Raw genomic sequence first — 27,940 nt, forward strand, 5'->3', positions numbered from 1 at the left:
AGATGCTCTCAAAAGGCAAAACCATAGACGCAGGAAGATCAGTGGTCTCCAGGGGCTCAGGGAAAGAGGAAGGAGGGGTGGTGGGGTACAGAGGACTTTTAGAGCAGGGAACTTACTCGGTGGGCTATAACCATATGCCTCCATGCTGTTGTACATCCGGCAGAACCCCTAGCGCGTCCCCCGGTATAAACCATGGACTTCGGTTGGTAGCGATGTGTCCGTGTTGGTTCCTTGACTGGAATAAATGGACCACACGATGCGAGATGTCCGTAGTGGGGGACGCTATATGTGTCAGGGGAGGAGGTGTTCGGAAACCCTCTGTGCTTTCCGCTTAGTTTTGCTATGAACCTAAGACCACCCTAAACAATAAGGCCAAAAACTGCTCTAAAGAAATAGGAAGGCGTGACAGGGTATCAGGGGCCACTTCATGGGAATTTTCCGGTACCCGGGATGCTACTGCACCTCAGAGGCCTCCTGGAGAGTCCTTGTCGCGATCAGACGTGCTGGCTCTCCATCTCACGACCTGTCGTGATCCCATGGCGCAGGAGCGGATGGGTAGAGCAGGCTTCCAGGACAGCGCACACCCCTTTGTTCCACAGGCGAGTGGCCGGCCCCGCCTCGTGGGTGCTCAGTCGGGACGTGGGGCCAGCACCGCAGGGGCGAGGTCAGCAGGAGCCCCCCAGACCAGCAGCTCCGCGTGACTGTGACTTCCGTGACTTCTCTCCCACCGCAGGGCATCCAGATGGTGTGCGAGACTCTGACCGAGTGCTGGGACCATGACCCGGAGGCCCGGCTCACGGCCCAGTGCGTGGCGGAGCGCTTCAGTGACCTGCAGCACCTGGACAGGCTCTCGGGGAGGAGCTGCTCCGAGGAGAAGATTCCCGAAGATGGCTCGTTGAACACTACCAAATAGCTCTCTCGGGGCAGGCTGCGCTGATCTAAAGAGGCTGCCCCTGTCACCAAAGAACAGAGGCGGCGGGAAGCTGCCCCTGACCCTGAACCAATGCTTCCTGGAGGCCCCGGGGGCCACTCCCCTCCCCGTGAGCTGTGGGCGTGAGCAGAAACACCAGCGGCAGGGAGTGGGTATCATGAAGCATTCTACGCCTTTGACATTGTCATAGGATAAGCTGTGTTAGCACTTCCTCAGGAAATGAGATTGATTTTTACAATAGCCAATAACGTGCACTTTATTAATGCCTGTATATAAATATGGAATAGCTATGTTTTATATATATCTATATATGTCTATATCTATATATATATACAGCCATACTCTGGAAAGAGACAAGGAAAAAAGATCAAACATCCCAGGAAATTGGTTTGTTTGGAGCGCTCCGGAACCAGGCACAGAAGGAAGGGATCCGTGACAGCATTAGCATTTGACAATCACACGTGCGCTGGTTCTCTGACTACACAAGGTGGGGGCTCTGCATCAGGAGAGGGGCTCCGAGGCTCCGAGCCAGCCGTGGCCACGCTGCACTTGCTTTTGCAAACCAATAACTCCGTGCACGTGGAATTAGCTCCTTTTCTGGCCATGGAGCTAATTAGAGTCACGCCGTTTGGGGACCAGATCCTGGGAGACTGGGTCTCCTGGACTTCTCACTTGAGCTTCAAGCCCACGACCGGTTTGTGAGTCACCTTCCTCGACCAGCTCAGAAACCCTGTCCCATCTCCAAGAGCTTTTAGCTTCCCAGGCTTCACGGGCACAAAAATCAGAACAGATTTCCCCACTTAGGAAGTGGCCGCATATTCTACTAAAGACAGATCGTTCTTTCTGTTTGTTAATCCCCCTGCCATATCTATGTTACTCTTCTCTCCTGCCACCCAGATTCCCTTTCCTTAAAGGGAATACGTCTCCTGTCAAGGGTTCGTTGTGTTCATTTTCTCATCAGGCTCGGTTTGAGTCTCTAGCTTTCTGTGCAAACGCTGAGAGTTTCCATCTCTCTGGGCTCCTGGATGCTCCAGTACATGTTGGCCTAGTCAGAAGGATTCGAGCTGCACGACACCGCCATGGTCAGAGCTGTTTCCTCAGGCACTCTGAACATGTGTTTTGCTTGGCCAGCACAGCGTCGAACAAAATTGAGCCACTTTTTAAATATTTGGAGATTTTGCAAAACAGAAAATCTGGATCCTCCCAAGTGAAGACAGATAGCAGATGGTTTCCAGTTCTCCCCAGTCCACATTATTCACAAGACAAAGGTGTGGACACACTTTTTTAATGCTGCTTCACTTCTCGCTGTAAACGTTGGCATTTTCCACTGCCCACCCCATCCCAGGCTAGGAATTAAACCTGCCCGTAACCAAGGCCCCTTGTAAGAAATGTGCGTTACGTCAGCCATTCTCCGGCTAGATCATAGGAGTTTGATTGCCTCTCTCTTCCTGGTCTGGTGTTAAGATTTGAAGTTGGTGGGTTTTTCTGGACTGAAGGGGGCCCCCTCAAGTGGTCCCAGTTAAGCCAAATCTATTTTGCCTATATGTTAAGAGCTTTCCCCTGCGCATTACGGAGGGGAGCTCTTACCTAGAAGCTTTTGCCAGGGTTATCAGTCTTTCCACCATACCAGCCTTCCCCGCCCTTTGCAGGATTTGCTAGCAAGGACTTGAATGTGGGACACAGTCCCTTTTGCATTTAGGAAGTCTGTGTCCGAATGGGCAAGAACAAAGAATGAGCTTTAATACTCCATAGGAATTTGTTAATCCACAAACAAATGTTAATGCTGCAAATAATCTCTTTTTTAATGTTGTTGAAGCTACCTATTTTCAGCCAAATAGGAATATTAGGACTGGCAGTGAGCAAATCAGTTCCATTTGGATTTTGGAAGGTCTCCTCTCATTGAAGTTTTAGCAGATAGGCTGAGATTTGGGATTAGATGAACCTTGTAGGCACCCTTCTCAGTGGGGGTGGGCTGAGAGAGTTCGGGACAGTCTGTCTGCAGCACCTTGGAAGTGCCCGGAAATTCCTTTGCACCTTAGGGCTTAGATGCTGTCCCAATAGCTGTTGCTCATTGACCTCTAGTGGTGAATTTCTAGAATACTGGTCCATTAATGGGATTTTCCAAGATTCAAAAGAGCTTTATCACTTCTGGGTGGTCATCAGCATAAACTGGAATGTAGTGTCAGATGATACTGTGGCTTTTTTTTTTTTTTTTCCTTGTCAAGAAAAAGACCAAGGAATAACATTCTGTAGTTCCTAAAAATACTGATTTTTTTTTTTTTTACTACTATACATAAAGGGAAAGTTTTATTCTTTTATGGAACACTTCAGTACTCATGTATTAAAATAGGAATGTGAATGCTATATACTCTTTATATCAAATGTCTCAAGCACTTATTTTCATTCTATGCATCGTTTGTCTTTTATATAAATAAAATGTTTATTAGATGGAATAAAGCAAAAATACTCAGGTCAGCTTCCTACCTTTTGCTCCTGTTCATCGTGATTAAGCCATTTAACCACACTCGGTTATTGTGGGAAAAGTCACAAATTTTCCAATTGTTGTCGTCTTCAAGTGGCAGTCTCAAGTCCTTTTTTTAAAAAAGCAATCACAAAAGTTCCATCACAACAGATGCACCAAATGTCATTGGTGGCCAGGACATGAAGTCTCTACGTCTCCTGGCTATCATCTTGCCTGTCCCAGAAACTGGCTCCATTCACATGACTTTGTCTTCTAGGCTCCTTCCCTCGCATAGCAGGCCCTTGACTATCTTTTTGACTATTGTCACTTATGCTTCCTCCCTCTTCCTTTCTACTCATCCACAGCATCTTACTTAGGGCTTTTAGTCAGTTTATCTTCATCACCAGATGACTATGCCTTAGGCAGTTGGCTCTAGGTCCTTGCTGGAAGGATTTCTGGTAACAATGTCTGTGATTTGCTGCCCAACCTTTGGCCTTCCAGTTTTGAAATCTCAGGGATTCAATGGCTTCTTCTAAGTTATTAACTGAGTTCTAGTTACAGTTCTAAATATTGGGCTTCCTTTATTTTTTTAATGTTTATTTTTGAGAGAGAGAGAGAGCATGAGCAGGGGAGGGGCAGAGAGGGAGGGAGACACAGAACCAAAAGCAGGCTCCAGGCTCTGAGCTGTCAGCACACGGCCCAATGTGGGGCTCGAACCCATGAACCGCGAGATCATGACCTGAGTTGAAGTCAGTTGCTCAACTGACAGGGCCACCCAGGTGCCTGCCCCCTACGTTGGGTTTCTAAACCTCAGCACTACTGATGTTTTGATCAGATAGTTCTTTGGGGAGTGGGCCTGTCCTGTACATTGTAGACCGCATCCCTCGCCCCCACCTCCCAGCTGTGACAACGAAAAATGTTGCCAAACATTGCCAAATGTCCCCTAGGGAACAAAATCACTCTTGGAATCACTGAACTAGATGATGTGGTCCTATAGTCCTGTGGGCATGAGTTATAGTCCTATGTTAACTAGTAGCTCGACAATTTTAGTGGTTACCTGCTCCTCCATTTATCAGCTTTGTGACCTGCGTAATTATATGCTTCATGCTTCAGCTTCATATGTAAAATAGGATTTTACAGACCTCATCCTATACAATATACCATTGTGATAGGAATACACGCAAAAGCTTTTGGAGTTGTGTCTTGAACTTGGAAAGCCTGCAGTGCATACTGGCCAATACTAAATTGGTTTAGTAGGCCAACGGCTGCTTTCCCAATGAGGTAGATTTTGGGGTAGACCCTAGAGAGCATTAACACCACTGAAGAGACCTGGGCACGTGCTCCACGGCCTGTATGTGGATAATCTGAGGAGAGCTCCCATTCCCTGAGTACCTCCCATCTCATCAAATTGAATCCCCCACCCGCGCCCTGAGGTAGATAGTATGTCCCCTCTACAGATGAGAAATCATCCTGACAGAACTTAAGAAAGAAGCCTAGGGTTTCACAGGGGTAGAATCTGGGTGACGGGCCAAGTTGTCTTAGAATTTGGAAGAATTTGGAATAATTCTTGGTTCTTTTCTCCACGTCATACTGTCTCCTGAGGGAACTGGCTTGTACGTTGGAACAAGAGGGCCATACCATGATGAAATGTTCTACTCCACGTACATAGCATGGTCACTGTTCTCATCTCCCCTGCCCGTGGAGTTGATTGCTCAGTGGCGATAAGGAAAATGCTGCTTCATCTATGTAATCCACTGACTCTCCACCCACATGATAAATGTCATCTAAAGCCTTGATGAGAACTGGAAGATGAATGAATATGTGTGGACAGCGTTGCCTAACGTGTGGCACGGACACTGGTACTTCAGATGATTCTAGATTGTGACAACCCTTAAAAATATGGTTTTAGTGGGCCTGTTCTTATTTAATTAAAAAAATTTTTTTAAGTTTATTTTGAGAGACAAGAGCAGGCGGGGAGGGGCAGAGAAAGGGGGAGAGAGAGAATCCCAAGCAGGCTCCGCACTGTCAGCGCGTAGCCGGATGACAAACTGTGAGATCACGACCTGAGCCGAAAGCAAGAGTCAGATGCTTCACCAACTAAGACCCCCAGGAGCCCCTATACTGTTCTTATTTTAACACACAGCGGAAAAAATTAACACTTTAAGCCTCGGGTTTCACAAATATCAATCCATATTAATCACTAACATGTATTGAGTACTCAGAAGCACCAAACCCTGTTCTCTCTTCTACCTTCTTTATCTGCTTTGATCTTCGCCCCAAACCTGCGAGGGAGCCTTACCTCCATGTTAGCGATGAGGAAACTGAGGCAGAGAGTGAAGTATTCCGGAGAGTTCCACAGTTAGCGATCCTTAGGCCAGGATTCGAACTGAAGCAATGAGATTCCAGAGCCCATCCTCCCATCTCGAACACGAAAGAGAGGTGGCGTAAAAGAGAAAGGGGTTCGGAACCTCTGGCATGCTCCAAGGTCTGATTTGTTAGCCTAAACTATGGAAGAGTAAGGTGCAGTTTGGAGGGCAAGGGGTTGGCCATAAGGGAGCCAAGGGAGAGAAAGCCATTCCTCAAAGTTACATGGACTCTGGGCTTCAGTCCAAGAGCTTCGGCCAAAACAGGAGCCAAGGTCTTCTGACCCCCTTCGCAGGCTCCGTTTTGCTGGGGTTATTTCAGTTCTTGTTACTGCAAGGTCAGGCGCTTTCCTGGTTGGCCGAAAGTCCCCAAGCGCCCTCAGCAGACCCATGGTCTCTTGTGCCAGTCCCCAGCTTTTGGATGCAGGCACTCTCAGAGCCCACGAGCTTCTGTTTTGGGGTGGGGGCTTTGTTGTAAGCCCTCTTTGCAAACGACACTCGCTAACGGCACGGTCCTGAGGGAAATCCCTCCCCTAGGTGACAGGAAACTTCATTTAAACCAGTGCGTCCGTCCTTTTTCACCAAACTCACCGCCGTTGGTGTCTCTCGTTCTGTTCATTTTCTTCCTGAAATAGGCCTTCTAATCATTGCTAATCACATTTCCAATTCCTTTTTTTTTTTTAACTTGAATAATTATAGCTCCAGATGATGGGTTTGGGGCCGTGGCTTTTCGGGCCTGTTTTGCAAACCATGCTGATAAAGACAAGATTGTGAACTTTCCCGTAATACATGGCCTGCCAGTCAGCCTCGCACAGCGTAATTTCATTCTAGCACACCTCCAGATCTTTGCTGCATTTAAAAATACCTTAAGAGTCTTCCTATTCTAATTAAGCTGAAATTGTACACACTGAAATGCTTGCTCTCTTTCACTCTATGCACATGAGTGCACGTGCGCACGCACACACACACACACAAAGTGGTCCTTAAAAATCTCTTCTGTATGCAGCCTGTGAAGTACACAGCTTCTGAAAATGTCCTCAGAGCCTTCTCTCCACCCATGCCCACAATAGCAAATGACAGAATGACTATAGCCCTGATGCCATTGGGTCATCAAAAAAGATAAAATGCCTTTGAATTTTCATGTTTTGTCTAAGTATTCATAACAAAATCATTAAAATTGGGCCCTCGAGAGCCAGACTCCCTTGGTTCAAATCCTAACTCTGCCACCAACCACCTACACAACTTGGTGCCAGCCTCTTAACCACTGTATTCCTTCGGCTTCTTTCCATGTAAAATGGGGTTGACGATAGGACCTTCCTGGGAGAGCAGTAAGGGTTGCCATGAGAGTAGCGCTTCTGTTTTAAAAGTGGTTAGAACAGAGCCTGGTGTTGCAGGGCTGGTTCAATATTCACAAATCAATCAATGTGATACATCACATGAATGAAAGAAAAGAACCATATCCTTTCAATAGATGCAGAAAAAGCATTTGACAAAATACAGCATCCTTTCTTAATAAAAACCCTCGAGAAAGTCGGGATAGAAGGAACATACTTAAGCATCATAAAAGCCATTTATGAAAAGCCCACAGCTAATATCATCCTCAATGAGGAAAAACTGAGAGCTTTCCCCCCTGAGATCAGGAACACGACAGGGACATCCTCTCTCACCGCTGTTGTTTAAAATAGTGTTGGAAGTCCTAGCGTCAGCAATCAGACAACAAAAGGAAATCAAAGGCATCAAAATTAGCAAAGGTGAAGTCAAACTTTCACTTTTTGCAGCTGACATGATACTCTACATGGAAAACCCGACAGACTTCAACAAAAGTCTGCTAGAATGATACATGAATGCAGCAAAGTTGCAGGATACAAAATTAATGTACAGAAATCGGTTGCATTCTTATACACCAATAATGAAGCAACAGAAAGAGAAATAAAGAAACTGATCCCATTCACAATTGCACCAAGAATCATAAAATACGTAGGAATAAACCTAACCAAGATGTAAAATATCTGTATGCTGAAAACTATAGAAAGCTTATGAAGGAAATTGAAGAAGATACAAAGAAGTGGAAAAACATTCTGTGCTCATGGGTTGGAAGAATAAATATTGTTAAAATGTCAATACTACCCAAAGCAATCTACACATTCAATGCAATCCCACTCAAAATTGCACCAGCATTCTTCTCAAAGCTAGAACAAGCAATCCTAAAATTTGTATGGAACCACAAAAGACCCCCAATAGCCAAAGTAATATTGAAGAAGAAAACCGAAGTGGGAGGCATCACAATCCCAGACTTTAGCCTCTACTACAAAGCTGTAATCATCAAGACAGTATGGTATTGGCACAAAAACAGACACATAGACCAATGGAATAGAAGAGAGACTCCAGAAGTGGATCCACAAATGTATGGCCAACTAATCCTTGACGAAGCAGGAAAGAATATCCAATGGAAAAAAGACAGTCTCTTTAACAAATGGTGCTGGGAGAACTGGACAGCAACATGCAGAAGGATGAAACTAGACCACTTTCTTACACGATTCACAAAGATAAACTCAAAATTGATGAAGGACCTGAATGTGAGACAGGAAACCATCAAAACCCTAGAGGAGAAAGCAGGAAAAGACCTCTCTGACCTCAGCCTCAGCAGTTTCTTACTTGACACATCTCCAAAGCAAGGGAATTAAAAGCAAAAATAAACTATTGGGACCTCATCAAGATAGAAAGCTTCTGCACTGCAAAGGAAACAATCAACAAAACTAAAAGGTAACCGATGGAATGGGAAAAATATTTGCAAATGACATATCAGATAAAGGGCTAGTATCCAAAATCTAAAAGAACTCACCAAACTCCACACCCGAAAAACAAATAATCCAGTGAAGAAATGGGCAGAAGACATGAATAAACACTTCTCTAAAGAAGACATCCAGATGGTCAACAGGCACATGAAAACATGCTCAACATCGCTCCTTATCAGGGAAATACAAATCAAAACCACACTGAGATACCACCTCACGCCAGTCAGAGTGGCTAAAATGAACAAATCAGGAGACTATAGATGCTGGCGAGGATGTGGAGAAACGGGAACCCTCTTGCACTGTTGGTGGGAATGCAAACTGGTGCAGCCTCTCTGGAAAACAGTGTGGAGGTTCCTCAAAAAATTAAAAATAGATCTACCCTATGACCCAGCAATAGCACCGCTAGGAATCTACCCAAGGGATACAGGAGTGCTGATGCATAGGGGCACTTGTACCTCAATGTTTACAGCAGCACTTTCAACAATAGCCAAATTATGGAAAGAGCCTAAATGTCCATCAACTGACAAATGGATAAAGAATATGTGGTTTATATATACAATGGAATACTACTTGGCAATGAGAAAGAATGAAATCCGGCCATTTGCAGCAACGTGGATAGAACTGGAGAATGTTATGCTAAGTGAAATAAGTCAGGCAGAGAAAGACAGATACCATGTTTTCACTCATATGTGGATCCTGAGAAACTTAACAGAAGACCAGGGGGTAGGGGAAGGGGGAAAAAAAGAGTTACAGAGAGGGAGGGAGGCAAACCACAAGAGACTCTTAAATACTGAGAACAAGCCGACGGTTGATGGGGGGTGGGGGAGAGGGGAAAGTGGGTGATGGGCATTGAGGAGGGCACCTGTTGGGATGAGCACTGGGTGTTGTATGGAAACCAATTTGACAATAAATTATATTTAATCATAATAAAAAAAGAACAGAGCCTGGTGCACATAAGAACTAGTTGTTAGGCTGATGATCATTTTTTTTTTTTTTTTTTTTTTTTGCATTCTGCTTTAAAATGAAGCTCTGTCATAATATTTCCCAGACATGCTGTGCCCCAAATTTGGGGGCAAAATGGACTCTTGAGGAAGATGAGCCCTATTTACATCTGTAACTATGAGCAGACCACCCCATATGGTTGAAGAGATTTTCACTCAGCCTGGCATGGCTGTGGTGGTAAATACAGGGCTCTGGGAGGCAGGAAAGCCTGGGGTCTAGTCTGGCTTCACCAGCCACCGCCCTGTTTGTCCATGACTTTGGTGTCTTGCTCTTGAGACTCACCTGAGACTCTTCCCTGTCCTGCCCACATTAGAAAGCTGGAGACAAATCAAATGACATGATAAGTAAAAATGCATGGGAAAAGTCCTGGATAGTATTGATGCAAGAAGGAATTTATTGCCTTTTTTGGACATGGAGAGATACACTGAGATTTTGCTGGAACATTAGATTCTCTTTTGTTAATAACATTATATATGTATACGATCATCATGCCAGCAATCCTGGAAGGGGGGAATTATTTTTTTCCATTTTGCAGTTAAGGAAATGGAAATAAGTATCTTATGCAAGTTTACAGTTTACACCCAGTCTCTCCCAAGTGCAAACCATCCACTCCGGCAAGCTGTTTTGTCCATATTTATTTCCTTCATTCAACATACGTTAGTTGAATGCAGAATAGTGTACCACCCGAGGTCTGCTTGCAGCTTGAAAGCAAAAACTATGTGTTGCTACTCAGCGTTTTATACCAGCATCTAGCCCAGAGTGGAGCACATAACAGTTGTTCAATAATTTTCACTGAAGGAAGAAAATAAGCCTCTTGGCCTTTGGAAGTTCACAATCCGACAGAAGACACAGACATTCAAATAAACAGCACGCGCTCAGGAGGTCCTAATTGGTAATGGCTGTTGGAGTGAAATAGCCTGAGGCCAAAAATGCCTAGATTTTGCAGAGACCTGCTTAGCAAGAGCCTGAGTGCTGTCCCTTATCTGCCATGTATGAAATGCTCCAGCCACCATGGCTATCCCTGACAGGGTGGACTTGCTCCTTCAGTTCCCTTAGAACTCTCTCTCAAGGAGCTTGTGTTAGTTCCCTAGGGCTGCTGTAACGAATGAGCACAATCTGAACCAACAGAAATGTATTCTTCCACAGTTCTGGAGTCTAGAAGTCCACAATCGAGGTGTCAGCAGGACCTCGTTCCCTCTGAAGTCTCTAGGGAATAGTTAGGACTACTGCTTGATGTGTCCAGATCCCATTGGCCCCAGGCATTTCATGGCAGTTCTTGGCTTTTGGCCACGACACTCAAGTGGGCCTCAGTCTTCACATTACCTTTTTATTTGCTTCTCTGTGTGTGTCTTGTAAGTATTGTTTTCATTTGAGTTACAGCCCACCTAGGTAATCCAGGATGATCTCATCTCGTGATTCTTAACTAAATTCCATCTGCAAAGACCCTTTTTCCAAATAACGTCACATTCACAGGTTCTGGGGATCAGGACATGGATACATTTGCAGGGGGCGGGGTGGGGGGACCATCATTCAACCCAATACAGAGCATTAGCCAATTCCTCTGATATCAATTCTTGCCAAGATGAGAAGATCTCAAGTCCAACACTCTCCTTTTGGTCACTTGAAGCATTCCTAAAGATGACCCTGACAGATTCACAAATTTCATTTGTTTCATTTTCTATCTTAACACACACACACATATGCCGTGTGTGCGCGCACACACACACACACACACACACACACACGGTATGTTTATACTGTACGGTAATTAAAATATCACTTAAGGATTACTGTTTATCTCAGTGACTTCATATCCTTTTTATACACCTATCATTTTTCTAGCAGTTAGGAATTTTGTCCTCCAGAAGTATGAGAATGAGGTGAAGTTGGCAACCCTTTCCCCACCCACTATACCTCCCTTGGATGCCACCCTGTGTTTAACAGCCCCTGCTACCACGTAGGGAGCGATTCATGGTTCTCCAACAATATTATGGAATTTCACACCAGTGCCAAACTTAGAAATAAACTGTGACAATTGAAAATATTCAGTTGCCTTGTTCCAATGCCCCATCTCATTCCTTTGAAATCAGAAAGGATGAGAATGACAAGTCAGGTTCTAGCCTATTTCTTAGTCCCTTACCTCCATGACCTTGGGTATTCTAGTAATTATTCTAGCATAGCAAGTGACTGTAAGACCTAATGGCTTAAATCAACCATTTTACTTAAATTTTGTGGATCAGAAACTTGAGGAAAGCTGGGGCTGGACAGAGCTCCCTTGGGGTCTCTTCTGCCATTGAACTCCCATGTTGACTCATGGGATCATTAGATCATTAGATCCCATTAGACTCATGCCTCATTAGAATCATCTGATGGCTCAGTTGAGCTGGACGGCTAAGATACCTCACTTGGCAGTTAAAGCTGGTTATTGGCTGGGAGCTCAGCTGGGACCATCATCTAGCACACCTCCACCAGGTGGCCTTTCCACCTGGGGGTATCAGGGCACTAGTGTTCTTACACGGCAGCCGGCTCCCTGTAGGGTGAATGGGCCAAGAGAACCAGGCAGAAACTGCATGGACATTTATGGCATCTTCTTGGAAATCTTATAACATCACTTCTCCCATACTCTTGAACCAAGCAGTTGCAAGTAACTCGAAATCAAAGCAAGGGGAGGGTCTCAAACCTCTCAATGTGAGAAGTGACAATTTTAGGCAATGCCTAAAAACTACCACAGGTACTTTACTGTATGTGGGTCTTAGTCTCTCATCTGTAAAATGGAACTACATTATCTCTAAGATTCCTCTTAAAATTCTCAGTTTATGAAGTACTTTCCTTTATTTATCTTAATAGACTCACATTAATATTTGTATATTCAAAAATATTTCCTTTCCTTTATATCACAAAAGAACCATATTACATAAAATTAGGGGGAAAAGAGAGAAAAGTTTCCATTCTAATAGACTTCCTAGTCTTCTCCATATTTTTAGAGTTGTTTTCTTCATGTAGTGTTTATGTGCCTGTGTATGTGTTATGTGTGGGGAAACTTTTCCCCAGAATTAAATAAGCCAGAAGGACATTCTGGAATCTTATTTTTAAGAGGCATCAGTTCCCATTATAACTAAACATGCTATGTAGTAGTAAAAGTTAATCTCCTAATTCAACTATAGTGGCTATAAATCTCAAGATTACAAACTTGGGTGTGCCAGACATGTCCTGTGTCTTATTTTTCTATAAATAAGAAACCTAACTTTGATTCTGAGCCCCTATCCTGCTGGACTGGCAGGAAATCCAGCCCTTATTGGGGGGGGGGGCTATTCTCCCCGCTAACTCCTGGAGTTTTACCATTGTTTCAGGCTTCCTGCAATAAGAACAAGGAGCAAGGGGTTGGATAGTCCTGGTTCCCAGTTATCAGTGAAGCCTGATTTACTTCTAAGATGCCCATTATCCCATTTGCTGGGTTTGTTCAGGTCTGTCTTTCCTCTGGTCCCTTGCCTTGCTGGGGACTTGGCATTTTTCTTGGGAGAGCTTGAGTGCCATGGGTCTAGATTTGCTTCCTGGCACACCTGGGCTACTCCCTTAAAACCTACCATATCCTCAGGTTCCGGTCCTCAGCTCCAGAGACTAACATAACTGTCATTCCTTCAGGAGCTAGGACTTCTCTATCCTCCATGTTTCCTCTATCCAAGCTCCGCTCCTGCCCATTTGTTACTAGATTTGGATGGCCTATCAACTTGGGAGTCTGAATCATTAGCAACCAAATAACTAGTTCATGTAATCTTCAAACTTTCCCTGGAGAAGAAAATATTTGCATTCCATTCTTCTGATGCTTCAGAGAAAGCAAAGAAGAAGAAAGAAAAAAAAAAACACACAAAGTGAAGAACCAATTGATTATTTTTCCATAAGAAGAGTGGATGTTCACATCTTGACACAGAAGAATATATCAGCCTTATTTATATGCATTGTATATCCTCCAGTATAATAAAGGGACTCAAACTTCCATCTGATAGTTTTCTTGAGTCTGTGTTCAACCATTTCCTAAACCTCCTGGGTCTGAGGGAGAACAGCCTCTTTCATGGCTGATAGCATAGAAGAAATACCAAAAAGAAAACAAAATGTTGGATCTGGTATTTACTGTTGGGATGAGACCATACAGGTCCATAATCCCTTATTTGCCGTTTCAAATCCGAAACCTCTGAAACATATGAGTAAATTTCCTAACTCATTTGGTTTCTAAACCTGACTTACAGTCATTATTTATCCCATTTAGGGTAAATATTTATGTTGTGTGGCAGAAATATTAATGTTTGATTTTGGGACTGTCACCTGTACTATGCTTTAGGGTGTCACATAACATTCATCTTATTATCTTTCTAAAATTGCTCAAAAGTCTAGATTTCTAAATCAGTCTGACTCCAGAGGTTTTGGATAAAGTTTGGGAGAAGAAAAAAAAATATATATATATATATGGAGAACTATCTATCTATATTTACATATGTTGGGAGATATCTCCCAAACCTTATCCATATATACATATATACACACATACCAGTAAGTTTCTTATTCATGATATTTCTTTGTATGCCCATCCCATTCACGCTAGATCATGGGGCATGATATAGCGAAGCATGATTTCAGGGTATGATTATTGAAGCTGAAGAGAAGAAAAGGCAATTTCAAATTTCAAAAGCTTACGGTGGACTCAAAGCAAAGAGGAAGACAGGTATCAGCAGAACAAAACTTCTTGTCATTATACCACCAAGTGTAGTCAAAATTCCCCAGTCTAGGGGAGACAAAAGAACAATGAGGAGAATAGATGTCCGGGCCTGGGACCAGTGTGCTAGAGATCTTGGAGGAACCACACAGACCGAAGTTGAGAGACTGAATGATTTAAAGACACCCAGTCCCCATTAGTGTGACATTTTGTCCGCCTATGGAACAGCATGGATACAGAGTCAGAAATTCTAGAACCTCTAGGGTCTACTCTAGTGAGTACTTCATGCCTTCTGTGCCAAGGAATTATATCAATAGTCTTTCACATTAAGAATCTGGTGAGAAGCTCCTATCCATAGCAGTCTATTGGCCTCTGAACCTCAACAAGGAGTGGCCCCAGGGCCCCCAAGAGCCTTTTCCTAGGCCTCATTTGTTGCGACTTAACCTGAGTAATTTTGCCAGCCATAATTACCAGACTCTGTTGGCTATCAGTAGCTTCTGATGGTTAACAGCTTATTGAGGCTACAGGTTTCCCCAACAATCTTACCAGCAGATTTTAATGAAAGCAAGTCTCAGATGGCACAAAAGGAGTCACAAACTGCTCCACGGCCTCAAAAAAAAAGTCCCAGATCTCTCTTCTTAGTGCTGTCGCCATACTTGGCAACATTCCAGAGGTGTGTGTTGGGGGCGGGGGGGGGGGAGTGTAGCACCTTTATAATGATACCCAACAACCAGAATTTTCAAAATCAATACCTGAACACTGTTTTAGAAGCCTACTTCAAATAACAGTGTGAAGGAGCTAGACTTCTGAGCCAGTTGGATTTTTGTTCACAGGAAGACAGGGAAAAGCCTCAGAATATTTTTAGTCTATTCACACATCTTGAACACCACCATTTCACCAACGAACACTCATTTGTACATCCATTATGATAACTAACAAAACCTCTGCTCTCGTGAAATAACGGTAGGGGAAATGCTTGTAGTCAGTCTGTGAAGTGTGACATTTAATTACATATGAATTAATCATCCTTGTAATACTTATTGAGATTGGAGCAGCCATCCATCCTAGGAATATATGTTCAAGTTATTTTACGTAATATATGTATCTCGAATGTACGTACTAAAGTATTTTAAAGTCAAGTGCAGACTACAACTCCCAGGGCACTCAGGAGCCCTTCAGGTTGGAGTGGAAGGCACTGGATGCCTAGAAAGATAATGGTGGTGGTAGTTAGCTGAAATCCCAGCTGCTCAGCCTCCACACCTGAACTTGTTTGGGACTGAATGGAATCCGCTGAGAATCTTCCAAACTCGGGAAGCAATATACTTTCTTCCGCTTTTCCTGGTTGGGATATTAGATAAGACCCTACTTCTGGAACACAACTGGTTTGGTTAGAATGCCTCCTCACTCTAGCTTCCCGGTGGACTATGCTGAGTCATGATTACTGGAAGGAATATCATTGCTGTTGGCACACACAGGACAGGAAAAAGCTGTTAATGCAGGCAATACCTTGCGGTTTTGTTTTAGGAGACAAGTAATGTATTAACAATAAAGATACTGTGTTAGGAAACTAAATCATTCATACTCTAGCACTGTGTAAAGACATTAAATCATTCACAAGTTATAAATCTTCAGTAATTGATACTAAATGTGATTTCTTAAAAGGCTAATCCTCAGTTTAAATTCAAACATTGGACATTCAAAATTTAACAGTCAATATTATAGAAGTGATTGAGTACATTACAGTCAGAGGAGAATCATGTTATGTAGACCGCTATGCATGACCTAATGTGAAGTGGAAAAGAATCATGGAAAACATACTTTTACCCTGTTTTAAATTTTTTTGTGTGTCTTTCACATCTACCTGTACTCATGAATTTCCCATTCTTGCATTGCCATTTTTAAGCATTATGAATATTGGTACAATGAATATCTTTATATAAGTTAGCATTCGTATATTTTCCATTTCTTTAAAATAGTTTATAAGAACTGGGGCACCTGGGTAGCTCAGTCGGTTGAGCGTCTGACTTCTGCTCGGTTCATGGTCTTGTGGTTCGTGAATTCAAGCCCCGCATCAGGCTCTGTGCTAACAAATAGTTCAGAGCCTGGAGCCTGCTTCAGATTCTGTATTTCTCTCTCTTTCTCCCCCTCCCCTGCTCATGCTCTGTCTCTGTCTCTCAAAAATAAATAAATGTTAAAAAAAATTTTAATAAAAATAAAATAGATTACAAGAAGTTATGAATATTTTCATGGGTCTTGTCATCTCTGTCGAAAATATTTCCCAGAGTAATTGTGTCTGTCTATATTCCCACCAACAGTACTCAAGAACATGTGTTTAACAGCACATTCACCAGCTTTACATATTATCATTTTTTGTTAATTTAATATTCTGTGATTATACATCATCATTGATATTTGCATTTCTTTTATTGATAAAAGGTTGAATTTTTTTCATATGTCTGTTTAGAGATTATACTTTTATCATTGACAATTATCTGTCGTGGGGAGGGAAACAAAACATGAGAGACTCTTAAATGTGGAGAACAAACAGAGGGTTACTGGAGGTATTATGGGAGGGGGGATGGGCCAAATGGGTAAGGGGCATTAAGGAATCTACTCCTGAAATCTCTGTTGCACTATATGCTAACTAACTTGGATGTAAATTAAAAACAAAACAAAACAAACAAAAAAACTAAGGGACAAATCCAAAAAAAAAAAAAAAAAAAAAAAAGAGAAAATTATCTGTCATGCCCTTTACATATTTATCTATTACACCTAAATGATTTTAAAAATTATAGTATTTGCCGTCCTTTTCCAGCTTTTATTTCCCTCTTGATTTTGCTAATGTGTATTTAATGTATACAAATTTTAAAATTTGTATAGAGTTAAATCATTCACTCTATTTCCTTATGAATTCTCCTGCCTTCATATTTAGAAAGCAAACCATCTTTCCAAAAAGCCAACAAAGAACCAACGCTATTTTCTTAAAGATTTTCTGTGACATTATCTTTTAGTAATTATTTACTTTCTTTAGAATGTATTTAGGTGTATGGTGTGGGCTTGAGGGAAGATTATTTATATTTTCCCTTAGAATTTTTTTTAATGTTTATTTATTTGAGAGAGAGAGAGAGAGAGAGCACAAGTGGGGGAAGGGACAAAAAGACAGGGAGACAGAGAATCCCAAACAGGCTGTCAGCAAAGAGCCTGATGTGGGGCTCAAACTCACAAACTGTGAGATCATGACCTGAGCCGAAACCAAGAGTCAGATGCTTAACTGCTAGCCACGCAGGTGCTCCGGAAAGATTATATTTTTTCTAACTGCTCAAGAGATACCCCAAGATCATTTAATGTGGAGGTGAGGGCAAGAAACTCATTTATGATTGATTTGTGTTATTTCCATCAGGATCCAGTATATTTGTCCTTGTAATAGAAACTACTTCTGTACTATTTTGCTCCATTATCCAAGTTTCAGTGCAAGGCTGCTGTAGATAATGTTACTTCTAATTAGTGTTAATACTTCTCAATTCCCAGAATTTTCGTTAACATTATGGCTTGTTATTTGTTGTTGGTGGTGTTTTCTTCATGCTGTTTTTGTTCTCATTCATTTTTTTATTAGGAAAATATTAATAATTCAGCATATACCCAGGCCTATACCATATATCCAGACTTCATAAATGCACTTGTTCTGAATTTCATTCAGAATTTAGCCTTTCATTTGAAAAAGAAACAAAATACTATAAACGTCACCACAATCTTGGTAGCTGTCCTTAGTTCCTAATCCCTGTTCCTACCGATCTTCCCAGGTCCCCCTCTATTACGGCTTAAATGTGGCTCTTTCCCATCTATGCATGTACCTGTAATCGAGTGTTATCTTCTGTGTATAATTTTTAATTTCCAGAAGTGGAACTGTATATGTGTTGTTCTACTTCCTTATTTTCTTTACTTAAGATTATGTTTTTGAAATCCATCTATGTGGATACATATCAATCGTGTAGTGTTTATCACATGTTAAAGTAATCAAACAAAGATGCCATCAGATTGAGGTGGCTGAAATGCCTTGGTAGTCTAGTAGGCAAACCAAAACTTAACCCAGAGTTAATTCCTATAAATGCCTCAAGGTTAAAAAGAACAACCAATCATAAACAGCAAACCAGTGTTTCCTAAATAATGCAATCACTTAAGCTGTAGCCAATCAAATAATTCCCTTTTCTGCTTCTGTGTCTTCTCTATAAAAATCTTACCTCTAGCCCTCGTTGGTAGAGCACTCCTAACTACTTTTTATTTGGGGCTGCCCAGTTCAAAATGATACTTGTTCAAATAAACTTCAAAATTTTAATATGCTTCAGTTTATTGTTTAATACACATAAATATACCGCAATCTTTTCATTTACCTTGCTCAAATACCCTGGGTTTTGGGGTTTTTTTTCCAATTTTTTTCCAATTACAAAAGGCTGAGTAGACAGTATTGATCTATTTTTATTAGAAAAGAAATGATATCAAAATTAATTAAAAGAAGTAAAATAATTTAAAGTATGAAATTCATCAGAAAATATACAGACTGAGCATAACTAGTGAGAAATAGATTAAGGAGAAATTAGCGTAATTATGACCCCCTCCCCCAAGGTGAGAAAAGGTCTACCAGTTTAAATGCTAACAAGATACGTGCAGGATCTGTATGCTAAAAACTATAATAAATTGATAAAAGGAATACAAAAGACTGGTGAGGAGGAAAACATTTTACTCTGTCCTTCAACATTCCTCTAGCTGGTCTAAGAATCAAACGGACACAAAACAGACTAACGGGAAAATCAAACAGAAGTTTAACAACATTGATATCTCCTGTATTCACAGGAAAGACCCAGGAAAACTGAATAACCCCTCAAAATGACTGAGACAATCACCTTAGATACCATCTCCAGCTAAAGACAAAAGATGACGACGTTGGGGGTGGGAAGTCAGTTATGAGAGGTCACCAAGAGAAGCACAGTAAACACAGGTAAGGATACTGTGCAGATTAAGTCCTTGCCTTTCCCACAGATCAGGGTTTCTAGATTTAGAGTCATCCCCCTCTTCCTGGTACAGAGGGAGACACCCTTACAAGTGAAGATTTCCCTTATCCATGTAAATGTCTCTTATAAAAAAAGGTAACTTCTATTTGGTTCCCAGAGCTTCGCTTGTGTCTACAGTTGCTTAAAAATAACCAGCTAAAAATAATCAATATGCCAAAGAGGTATATCTTGAAATACCAACATTTGCTCCCTACAAGACAAAAATAATTGGAGCACTATACTGGGATCATGAATCGGCAGACTCAGTATCATTAAGATATCAGTACTCCCCAATTTGATCTGTAGATTCCACACAACCCAATCAAAATCCTAGTGCCCCCCCTCCCCTTTTCAGTAAACATCAGCAAGAAGATTCTAAAATTTATATAGAAATGCAAAGGAACCAGGACGACCCAAACAATTGTGAAAACAAACTAGGTTGAAGGGTAGACTGTCTATTTTGAAGACATACTATAAAGCTATCGTCATCAGAATAAACAGCCCAGAAATAGACTACACAAATATAGGCAACTGATTCTTGATAATTGGCGGGGAAATCTAATAATATAAATAAAATCTCTTGCCAGCCCGTACAAACCTATCCACAAAGGTAGAAGAGGGAAAAAAAAAAAAAAAACAGTTTTATTATTGAATAAGCATTAACTCAGAGTGTAAGACACATCTAAAGAGATTATAAAGACAGAAAGAAATCACATCTCTTTATATAGCAAAGCAGATACAATTCGTTACATACATGTTAATTGTCTTTATCAAAGAGGAAAAATAAAACTTCTCATATCTCTGTGACAAACAGAAATGTACAACTTGAAGTCAAGCACTGAAGCTGAAACTCCCACAGAGGCAGGGAGACAAGGTCATCCTTCTTGATCTTTGCATTTCAAAGAGATAGCCCATGCTTCTCAAGAAAGAAATCTCTGGAACATAAAACTGGCAAGAGGCTCATTTAGCTTTTAAAAGGACTAAAATGCATTTCAAAGAAAACAGAGCATTTATAATTTCATATTTTCTAAAGGAAAGGCTAAAGGGAAAGGAGAGCAACAAGTTCTCTTCCCCTTTTGGTATGAGGGAGAATTTATTTATTTATATTCGTGTTTGCCCTAACAAATGTACCAAGGCAATTCAATGGAGAAAAGATAGTCCTTTCAACAAATGGTATTAGAAAGACTGGATGTCGTTATGCAACATAAATAAACTTCAATATATACCACACAGGTTATAGAAAAATTAACTCAAAATGGATCATAAATGTAAAAGTAAAATTATAAAAGTTCTAGGAGAAAAAATCTGTGTGACTTTAAGTTTGACACTGAATTTCTTTAGACGTGATACCAAAGGCATGACCCATAGAGGAAAAATGGACAAATTGCAGTTGGTCAGAGTTTAAACTTTTGTTTTCTGAAAGTTATTGGTAAGAAAATGAAAAGATAAACTGAGAGTATGGAGAAAATAATTTTAAATAATATTTATGAGAGACAACTTGTATTCAGAACATGTAAAGAATACTTAACGCTCAACAATAAGAAAACAAAACAACAACAACTACAAAACACTCTAAAAACTGGGCAAAAAACTGAATCGGAAATTCACCAAATAGAATAGATGGATGATATATAAGCATATAAAAAAGCTCAACATTATCAGTCATTAGGGAAATGTAAATTAAAACCTCAAAGAGACATCACTATATAAGCATTGAAATAGCTAACTGAAGGGATCAAAATATGCCACCCCAAAATATGCCACTTTGGCATAAGGGTAATTTTGAGCTGAAGGTAATTAAGAAATAAACATAGGGGGAATTCTCCGACCTTTTACTTTCTGCCAGAAGAAGGGCATAATTTTCCCTTTTGTAAAGGAAATATATCAACTGAAAAGATTTGAGTCTGTGTAACAAAATTCACTGAATAATCCTTATTTACTGTACATTTTGTAGTCGCCTTCCAGCCATTTATCCTTCCCTCCCCAGGAAGTCCAAACTTCCTTTTCCTTTGTCTAATCTCTTCTCCACACTTTATCACCCTTTGTTAAAATTGTCTATAGACCTCTGGGTCAAACTACTTCTTTTCTATGAAGCCTCCACATGCATGCAAAATAAACTTTTCTCCTGCTAATCTCTTTTCAATTTAATTCACAGGTTCCAGTACTGAACATAAGAGGGTAGGGGAAATATTTTTCTCCTCATTTACACAAATACACAACTGATATCACTAAGTGCTAGTAAGACTATTGAGAACAGAAAGTTGTACACATTGCTAGTGGAATGTGAAATGGTATAGTCACTTTGGAAAATAATTTAGGAGTTTCTTGTAAAGTTAAACATATACTTAGCATATTACCCAGCAATCCCCTCGTAAGCATTTACTCAAGTAAATGGAAAATTTATGTTCACACAAAAACCTGTACACAATATTTATAGAGGCTTTATTCATAATTTCCCCAAACTGGAAATAACCCAGAGATCTTTCAACAGATAAATGGGTTAACAAACAATGGTATATGCATACCAAGGACTACTACTCAGCAATAAAAATGCATGAACTATTGGTTAACATAGCAACATGAGTGAATCTTCAGTGCATTTTGCCAGATAAAAGTTGCTAGACTCTAAATGCAACATTCATATAATTCCATTTATACAACATTATGGAAAAGGGAATAATATGAGATTACTGGTTGCTGAAATTTGCAGGTAGAGGAACTGATAAGAAGGGGACTACACAAATAAATTTTTAGGGTGGTGGAATTCTATTATAGTTTCAGATATTTGACTATATTTATTTTTTCAAAACCCATAGAAAAGTAAACTACAAAGGGAGAAATTTACAATATGCAAATTTTAAACTCAAGTAGGATGTCAGGATAACAATAAAGAAGAAATTATTCTGATCCTTGTTAAAATGGTAAGGAAGACTTTATTCAAGACTATGGCAATAAGAATATTTCAAAAAGGGAAATATTAGGTTCAACTTTGAATTGAAAGGTAGCTATGGATTTATAGCCAATGAGCAGAGTGAGGGGGTCAGTGGACAGAAAATTACTAAGTGCAGACATCAAGGGTAGCATGATTCTTGCCTCCTGACCTAACAAAATTCTTGCTAACAGCAGATCAAGACTTAGATATCAAAGGTAGGGGATGAAGAACTTGGTCAGCTATCAAGTTGGGGAATTCTCTGTAAACCTAAGTCCAAAGTCAAAGCCTACTTGAGGGGCTCAGAGTGTCTATCGAAAGTTTGGGCAAAGAGAGATTTTTTTTTTTTTTGCAGCAACGAGAAGGGAATGTCGACTATGACAAATAAATCTAACAGTCTTGCAACTATGCAACATAACCTCACGGAAGGAGATGGAGAAAAAAAGGAGCTAACTTAAGTGACTTTGAAGAATAATTTTTTGGCTGGATACTGTAAAGCTAAAGAAAAAAAGAAAACAGTCCACAAATACCATACTCCAGTTGGTACGTTTGTTTCTCTCAGGGGCACAATAATGCAGGTTAGCAATCTTGAGATTAATTTATGTGTAGAGTACAGTTGAACAAATAAGTAAATATATTATAAATAAAGAGAGCCAGATGTCTTACTGTTAGAGAAATAGGTTATAAATAAGCACGTCAGGGAATGCTAGAAAGAACCCTGCAGTGTTGGATTAGAATTGGTGATAACAGTGTGAATTCATGTTCACACACACACACACGTACGCATATGCATTATGCATGTGTGTATAGGTAATATATATAAATTGTGTGTGTGCGTGTACTTGGGTTAGGGTGGGTACATGCATATATTTCCTAGCTCTGTCTTCTGAGATGGCCTAGGTGCAATGACAGCCCAATTACAACCAGCACCCTTAGCGTCTACACATTGGCTTCTACCATTTTCCAAAGAAAGGAGCCAGGACTTCATGGAGAAACGGCTATCTCTAGATATGAGCAATGAAAGATAAGCCTAGAGCATCTGGTTGTGCTGAAGGGAATAAAGTGCTTAAGAAAAAGAGATGGGAACATGTCAAAAGGACATAGGAACCAACCTGTAAAAGCTCCCAATGGTCTAAACTGGAACAATCCGAGCACCAAAACAAATAGCAATGGTGCTAGATTATGACTGAGAGAAAATGAGTATCTGTGAGTCCATGCTGACATAAGTAAGTGACTAAATAAATACGTAAGGAGGAAAAGAGACAAGACTTTCTTACAAAATAATCCCACTTAGTAAATATAGAAGGCGTGAGGGAAATAGAAGATCACTGTTAGAACACCAAAGTAATAATTCCCATAAGGCAATATGCTCTAATGAATGATCAAACCTGTGGGTAAAACTTTAAGGAGAAAGATATTTAAGATATTTACATAGCCTTAACATATCTTCCCCCCCCCCCCAAATATTTAGTAATTACCCCGGGTGTCTTTAACATGTATCTACAAATTCTTTGACACGCCTTTTTCCAGAAATCAGAGTTAATTCTCATCCATTTGAGAGTGCCTTGGATTAAGTAACTCCCTTTTAAAGAATAGTATATGAAAAGGAAGAAAAGAGTAACTTCGTAGTGGAGAAGCCTGGTAGGTTAAAGGTTAAAAATGTTAAAAAGACAACAAAGAAAGCAGGAAACAATCCGGATGTCTGAATGTAGGACTAATTTTGTTTCATCATTGAGGCAAGGCCCTTCTGAGTATTTTACTCAGTGTCCTGTGAGTCGTAAGGTTTTCCAGTGTGGCTGATGGGAGGAGGCATTACTATTTCAGGCCCTGTCAAAGCACGGGTTACTGTTTCCTCCAGTCCCTTAAGAGGGTTCTGCTTCCAGCCACAGGTCATTTCTTCACAGACACATGCTGATCGGTACTCTGTTAAAATATTCAAGGGAGACAAAACCTTTGTGGATCTCCAGAATTTTGAATCTCTGCAGCTCTTGCCTATTCAATATGCTTGACCTTTGAACAACACAGGGATTAGACCTGCCAAACCCCGCAGTCAAAAGTCCCCCTATAACGTCTGAATCCCCTAAAACCTAGCTAATAAGAGCCTACTGCGGATCAGAAGCCTTACCCATAACAATTAATACACACTTTGTATATGCATTATAGACTGTATTCTTACAAAAAAGTGAGGTGGAGAAAAGAAAATGTTAAGAAAGTCATAAGGAAGGGGCACCTGGGTGGCTCAGTCGGGTAAGCATCCAACTTCGGCTCAGGTCATGATCTCACAGTTTTTGAGTTTGAGCCCCACATTGGGTTCTGTGCTGACAGCTCAGAGCTTGGAGTCTGCTTCGGATTCTGTGTTTCCCTCTCTTTCTACCCTTCCCCCATTCACACTCTATCTCTGTCTCTATCTCAAAAATACACATTAAAAATAAGTTAAAAAAAAAAGAAAATCATAAGGAAGAGAAAATACATTTACAGTACCATACTGTAAAAAAAAAAAAATCTCTGTATGGGCAGTGTGCCCAGTGGTCCCATGGATCTGCCTCTTGTTTCCATGGTGTTTGGACAGAACAGACCCAGGGACACCCCTTCTAGCAATGTCCTACCATTCTCTAGCCTCTTTTCTAGTCACAATCTCCGGGGACCATCTTCTGAGCCATCCTCTACCCTCCAGACCAGCCAACACCAGTTTTTGAGCTTAGCTCCTAGGATATTGCCAATCAACCGTGAATTCCCAGATTGCTCAGAATTAATCCACTGAGGTGGAGACCATCCCTATCAACTGCTTGGTCAGCCTCCATCTGAAAGCTTTCTATACCTACCTCTCTCTGGCCTTCTATTTCATCTGCCATGATGTGGATCAGGAGGGTATTAGCCTCTTCCTTGAGTTTGGAGAAAAGAAGCATGAGGGCCTGGGGTCTTAAAGATGCAAAACCAGCACGGCTGCTGTACCCTCTCTTTCAGGACATGCAGAAGCTGTCCCAGAATAAGTGGCATAACACTTTGGATGCCATGGAGGTCACCATGGTCCTGGAGAAGAATCTGGACTGGATCTTTTGCCTGCCTTTTGGATCTGCCTGCCCTGGGTTCTGCCCACAAAGACCTGCATCTCTGGGACTTCCTGGAGAACCACTTCTTAGATGAGGAGGTGAAACTCATCAAGAAGATGGCAACCATGTGATTAACCGCTGTAGGTTGGCTGGCCCCCAGGCTGGGCTGGACAAGTATCTCTTCAAAAGGCTCACTCTCCAGGCACCTAGGTGGCTCAGTCAGTTAAGCATCTGACTCTTGATCTCGGCTCAGGTCATGATCTTGTGGTTCATGAGCTCAAGCCCCACATCGGTCTCTGCACTAACAGTGCAGAGCCTGCTTGGATTCTGTCTCCCTCTCACATGTTTTGTTCAGTTGTGTTTTGTTCAGTTGTTTGGTTGTTCCTTATGGACGAGTACATCTGGTTCCTTGAACCAGGTGAACCTGATGCTGTACTTCAGCACCAAAACTCACCGGGGTCAAATTTTCACCAAGAAGGAAGTTGATATGGAATCTAACTAAGTCTAGAATACACTTGACTCCTATCATTGAGAGTAACCGTTGCTGAGTATTTGTTTTATCTTCAGGATTTAATGGTTATTTTAGACAGAAAAGACAGACAAGAGATTTCAGGGATAATTACTCTTCAAATTAGGGAAAGTCATTAGCACTCAATCAAACTCACAATGGAGTCCAAAGTCATCCAAACACACAGCTCCTGTTGTCAATTCAGCAAAATCTTCGATGAATATTCATTGGATCTTTTCTTCTTTTGAAAATAAGAACCAAAGGCAATCCATTTAGATAGGATGAGGCCCAAGACGTGAAGCCATTCAATGATCACTACAGCAAGCAGCATTACACAACACTCAGCATGGAATTTGAGATCGGCCACAGCAGCACAAATGCCAGTCCTTGGTCTCTAATTACCAGGCACTTTTTAGAAGGTGGGTTGACACAGGGGCTGGTAACCCAGTTTTTCTTCAGTTTTCATAAATGATGGCAATTTATGATTGTTAGCTTGTTTCCATTTTCTGAATTGTAATACATCCCTGTTATTGCAAGCTACGTATCAAAAATCAGATTCACCCACTTGTCTGCCAAACTAGCCCCTCTTCAAATTTCCCTGGTAACGACAACCATTTAAGCATCTACTCAAAATCAAAGACTTGCATTAATCTTCCACAAATGCCTTCATTCATAATAGTGCACCCTGACTTTGGCCCTTCAGGGTAGTGTAATCTGCACACACATCACATATGCGGAACCACTGACTTGGAAGGGTGCAATTCAAACATCAGCTAGTATTCAGTCAGGAACGTTGGTACCAATTTGATCTCATTTAGAAGTCAGGCTTTCACAGCTCTGTCAGGCTCTGTTAAGTCTACCTTACTCCCCGTCGTTGGTATCTGGATTTTGTTATTTCGGCTTGACCTCTCCGGGATTCAATCCATGCTTTCCCCAAGGTGTAGAGCATGGGGATTCTGCTAAATCACTGCATTCCAGTTAAAAATATCCTATTCCCTTTGTGGATTTAGACAACCCAGACCTGCTGACAGCAGCTGACCAGCATCCTGGTCAAGCCAGTCCGAGCCCTATAACTAACCACATGCCTTCAACCTAAAACTGAGCCCTGGTCTATAACCACACACACACACACACACACACACACACACACACACACGGTCTTATGGGTAGTCTCCAGGATCATCTAGCTCTTCGTCCTTGATTGCTCCCATTAGGAGATGTGTTGCAGAAATTCCCACCTAGACTTTATTTTTATTTTTTTTTAAGTTTATCTATTTTTGAGGGAGAGAGAGACAAAGAGAGAGAGAAAGCAAGCAGGCACGAACAGGGGAGGGGCAGAGAGAGAGGGAGAGAAGGAATCCCAAGCAGGCTCTTGTGCAATCAGTGCAGAGCCTGATCTCACGGTTCTTGAGATCATGACCGGAGCCAAAATCAGGAGTCAGACACTTAACCCACTGAGCCCCCCAGGCGCCCCTACCTAGACTTTACTATGTGGCTACAACTATAATGGGCATCCAGACCTTACAGATACCGAAGAATTTTTACAATTTTCACACAAGAATAAGAGGAACCTGAATGCTCTCACCTGGTAGACCAGCAAGTGTCTATAACATGTGTGCACAACCTCCCTGGAAGCCCTGCAGGTTGGGATGTGTCTTTCTTCCCTAAGGATATGAGAAATCCCAGAATTGGTCCACAGGTTCCAGGGCAACAGGCAGTAAACACTCAGTTGTGGCTGTAGGTCTCGGGATAAGAAGATTCCTCTCTAGTGGACCCAAGTCTGAGAGACCTTAGGGAAACACGTGTTTGGGTCTTTGAACACTTGACCTAATCATTCACCTAAAACCCCAACTCACATGTTGATTTAGGTATGATATGAAAGGTATATTTTTGTACTTGCATGGGTTCCCCACTGTGATAATAGGGTCCTATTCTAAAAGCAGGTAGAGGAGGAGGTAATAAAGTGTCCCCTAAAGCTCAACCCCCATCGCTCATCTTCTTCCTCACCCAGCCTACCTGCAGCAAGAGACGCCCCCCCTTGCAGAGAGAACAGCTGTGTTTCCAGAATGGTGTAACATCCTTCTGGCCCTTTGGTCTCCAGCAGAATACGATGTAGCCCAAGAAACCTTAAAGCCTCCATCCAGATAA

General features: G+C 41.4%; 1 protein-coding gene and 1 pseudogene across 1 annotated transcript in view; both read left to right on the forward strand.

Annotated features, from left to right (window-relative positions):
* Nucleotides 1-3,414, forward strand: part of TGFBR2 (transforming growth factor beta receptor 2) — a 91,639-nt gene extending 88,225 nt beyond the window's left edge. The window contains exon 7 of the mRNA XM_042955687.1: nt 734-3,414. Coding sequence (XP_042811621.1) covers nt 734-913 — 180 coding nt within the window. The 3' untranslated portion in view covers nt 914-3,414. The remainder of the gene's footprint in view (nt 1-733) is intronic.
* Nucleotides 1,535-27,940, forward strand: LOC122229363 (annotated as a pseudogene).

Source organism: Panthera leo, chromosome C2 (assembly GCF_018350215.1).
Source record: "Panthera leo isolate Ple1 chromosome C2, P.leo_Ple1_pat1.1, whole genome shotgun sequence".
Classification (NCBI taxonomy): Eukaryota; Metazoa; Chordata; class Mammalia; order Carnivora; family Felidae; genus Panthera; species Panthera leo.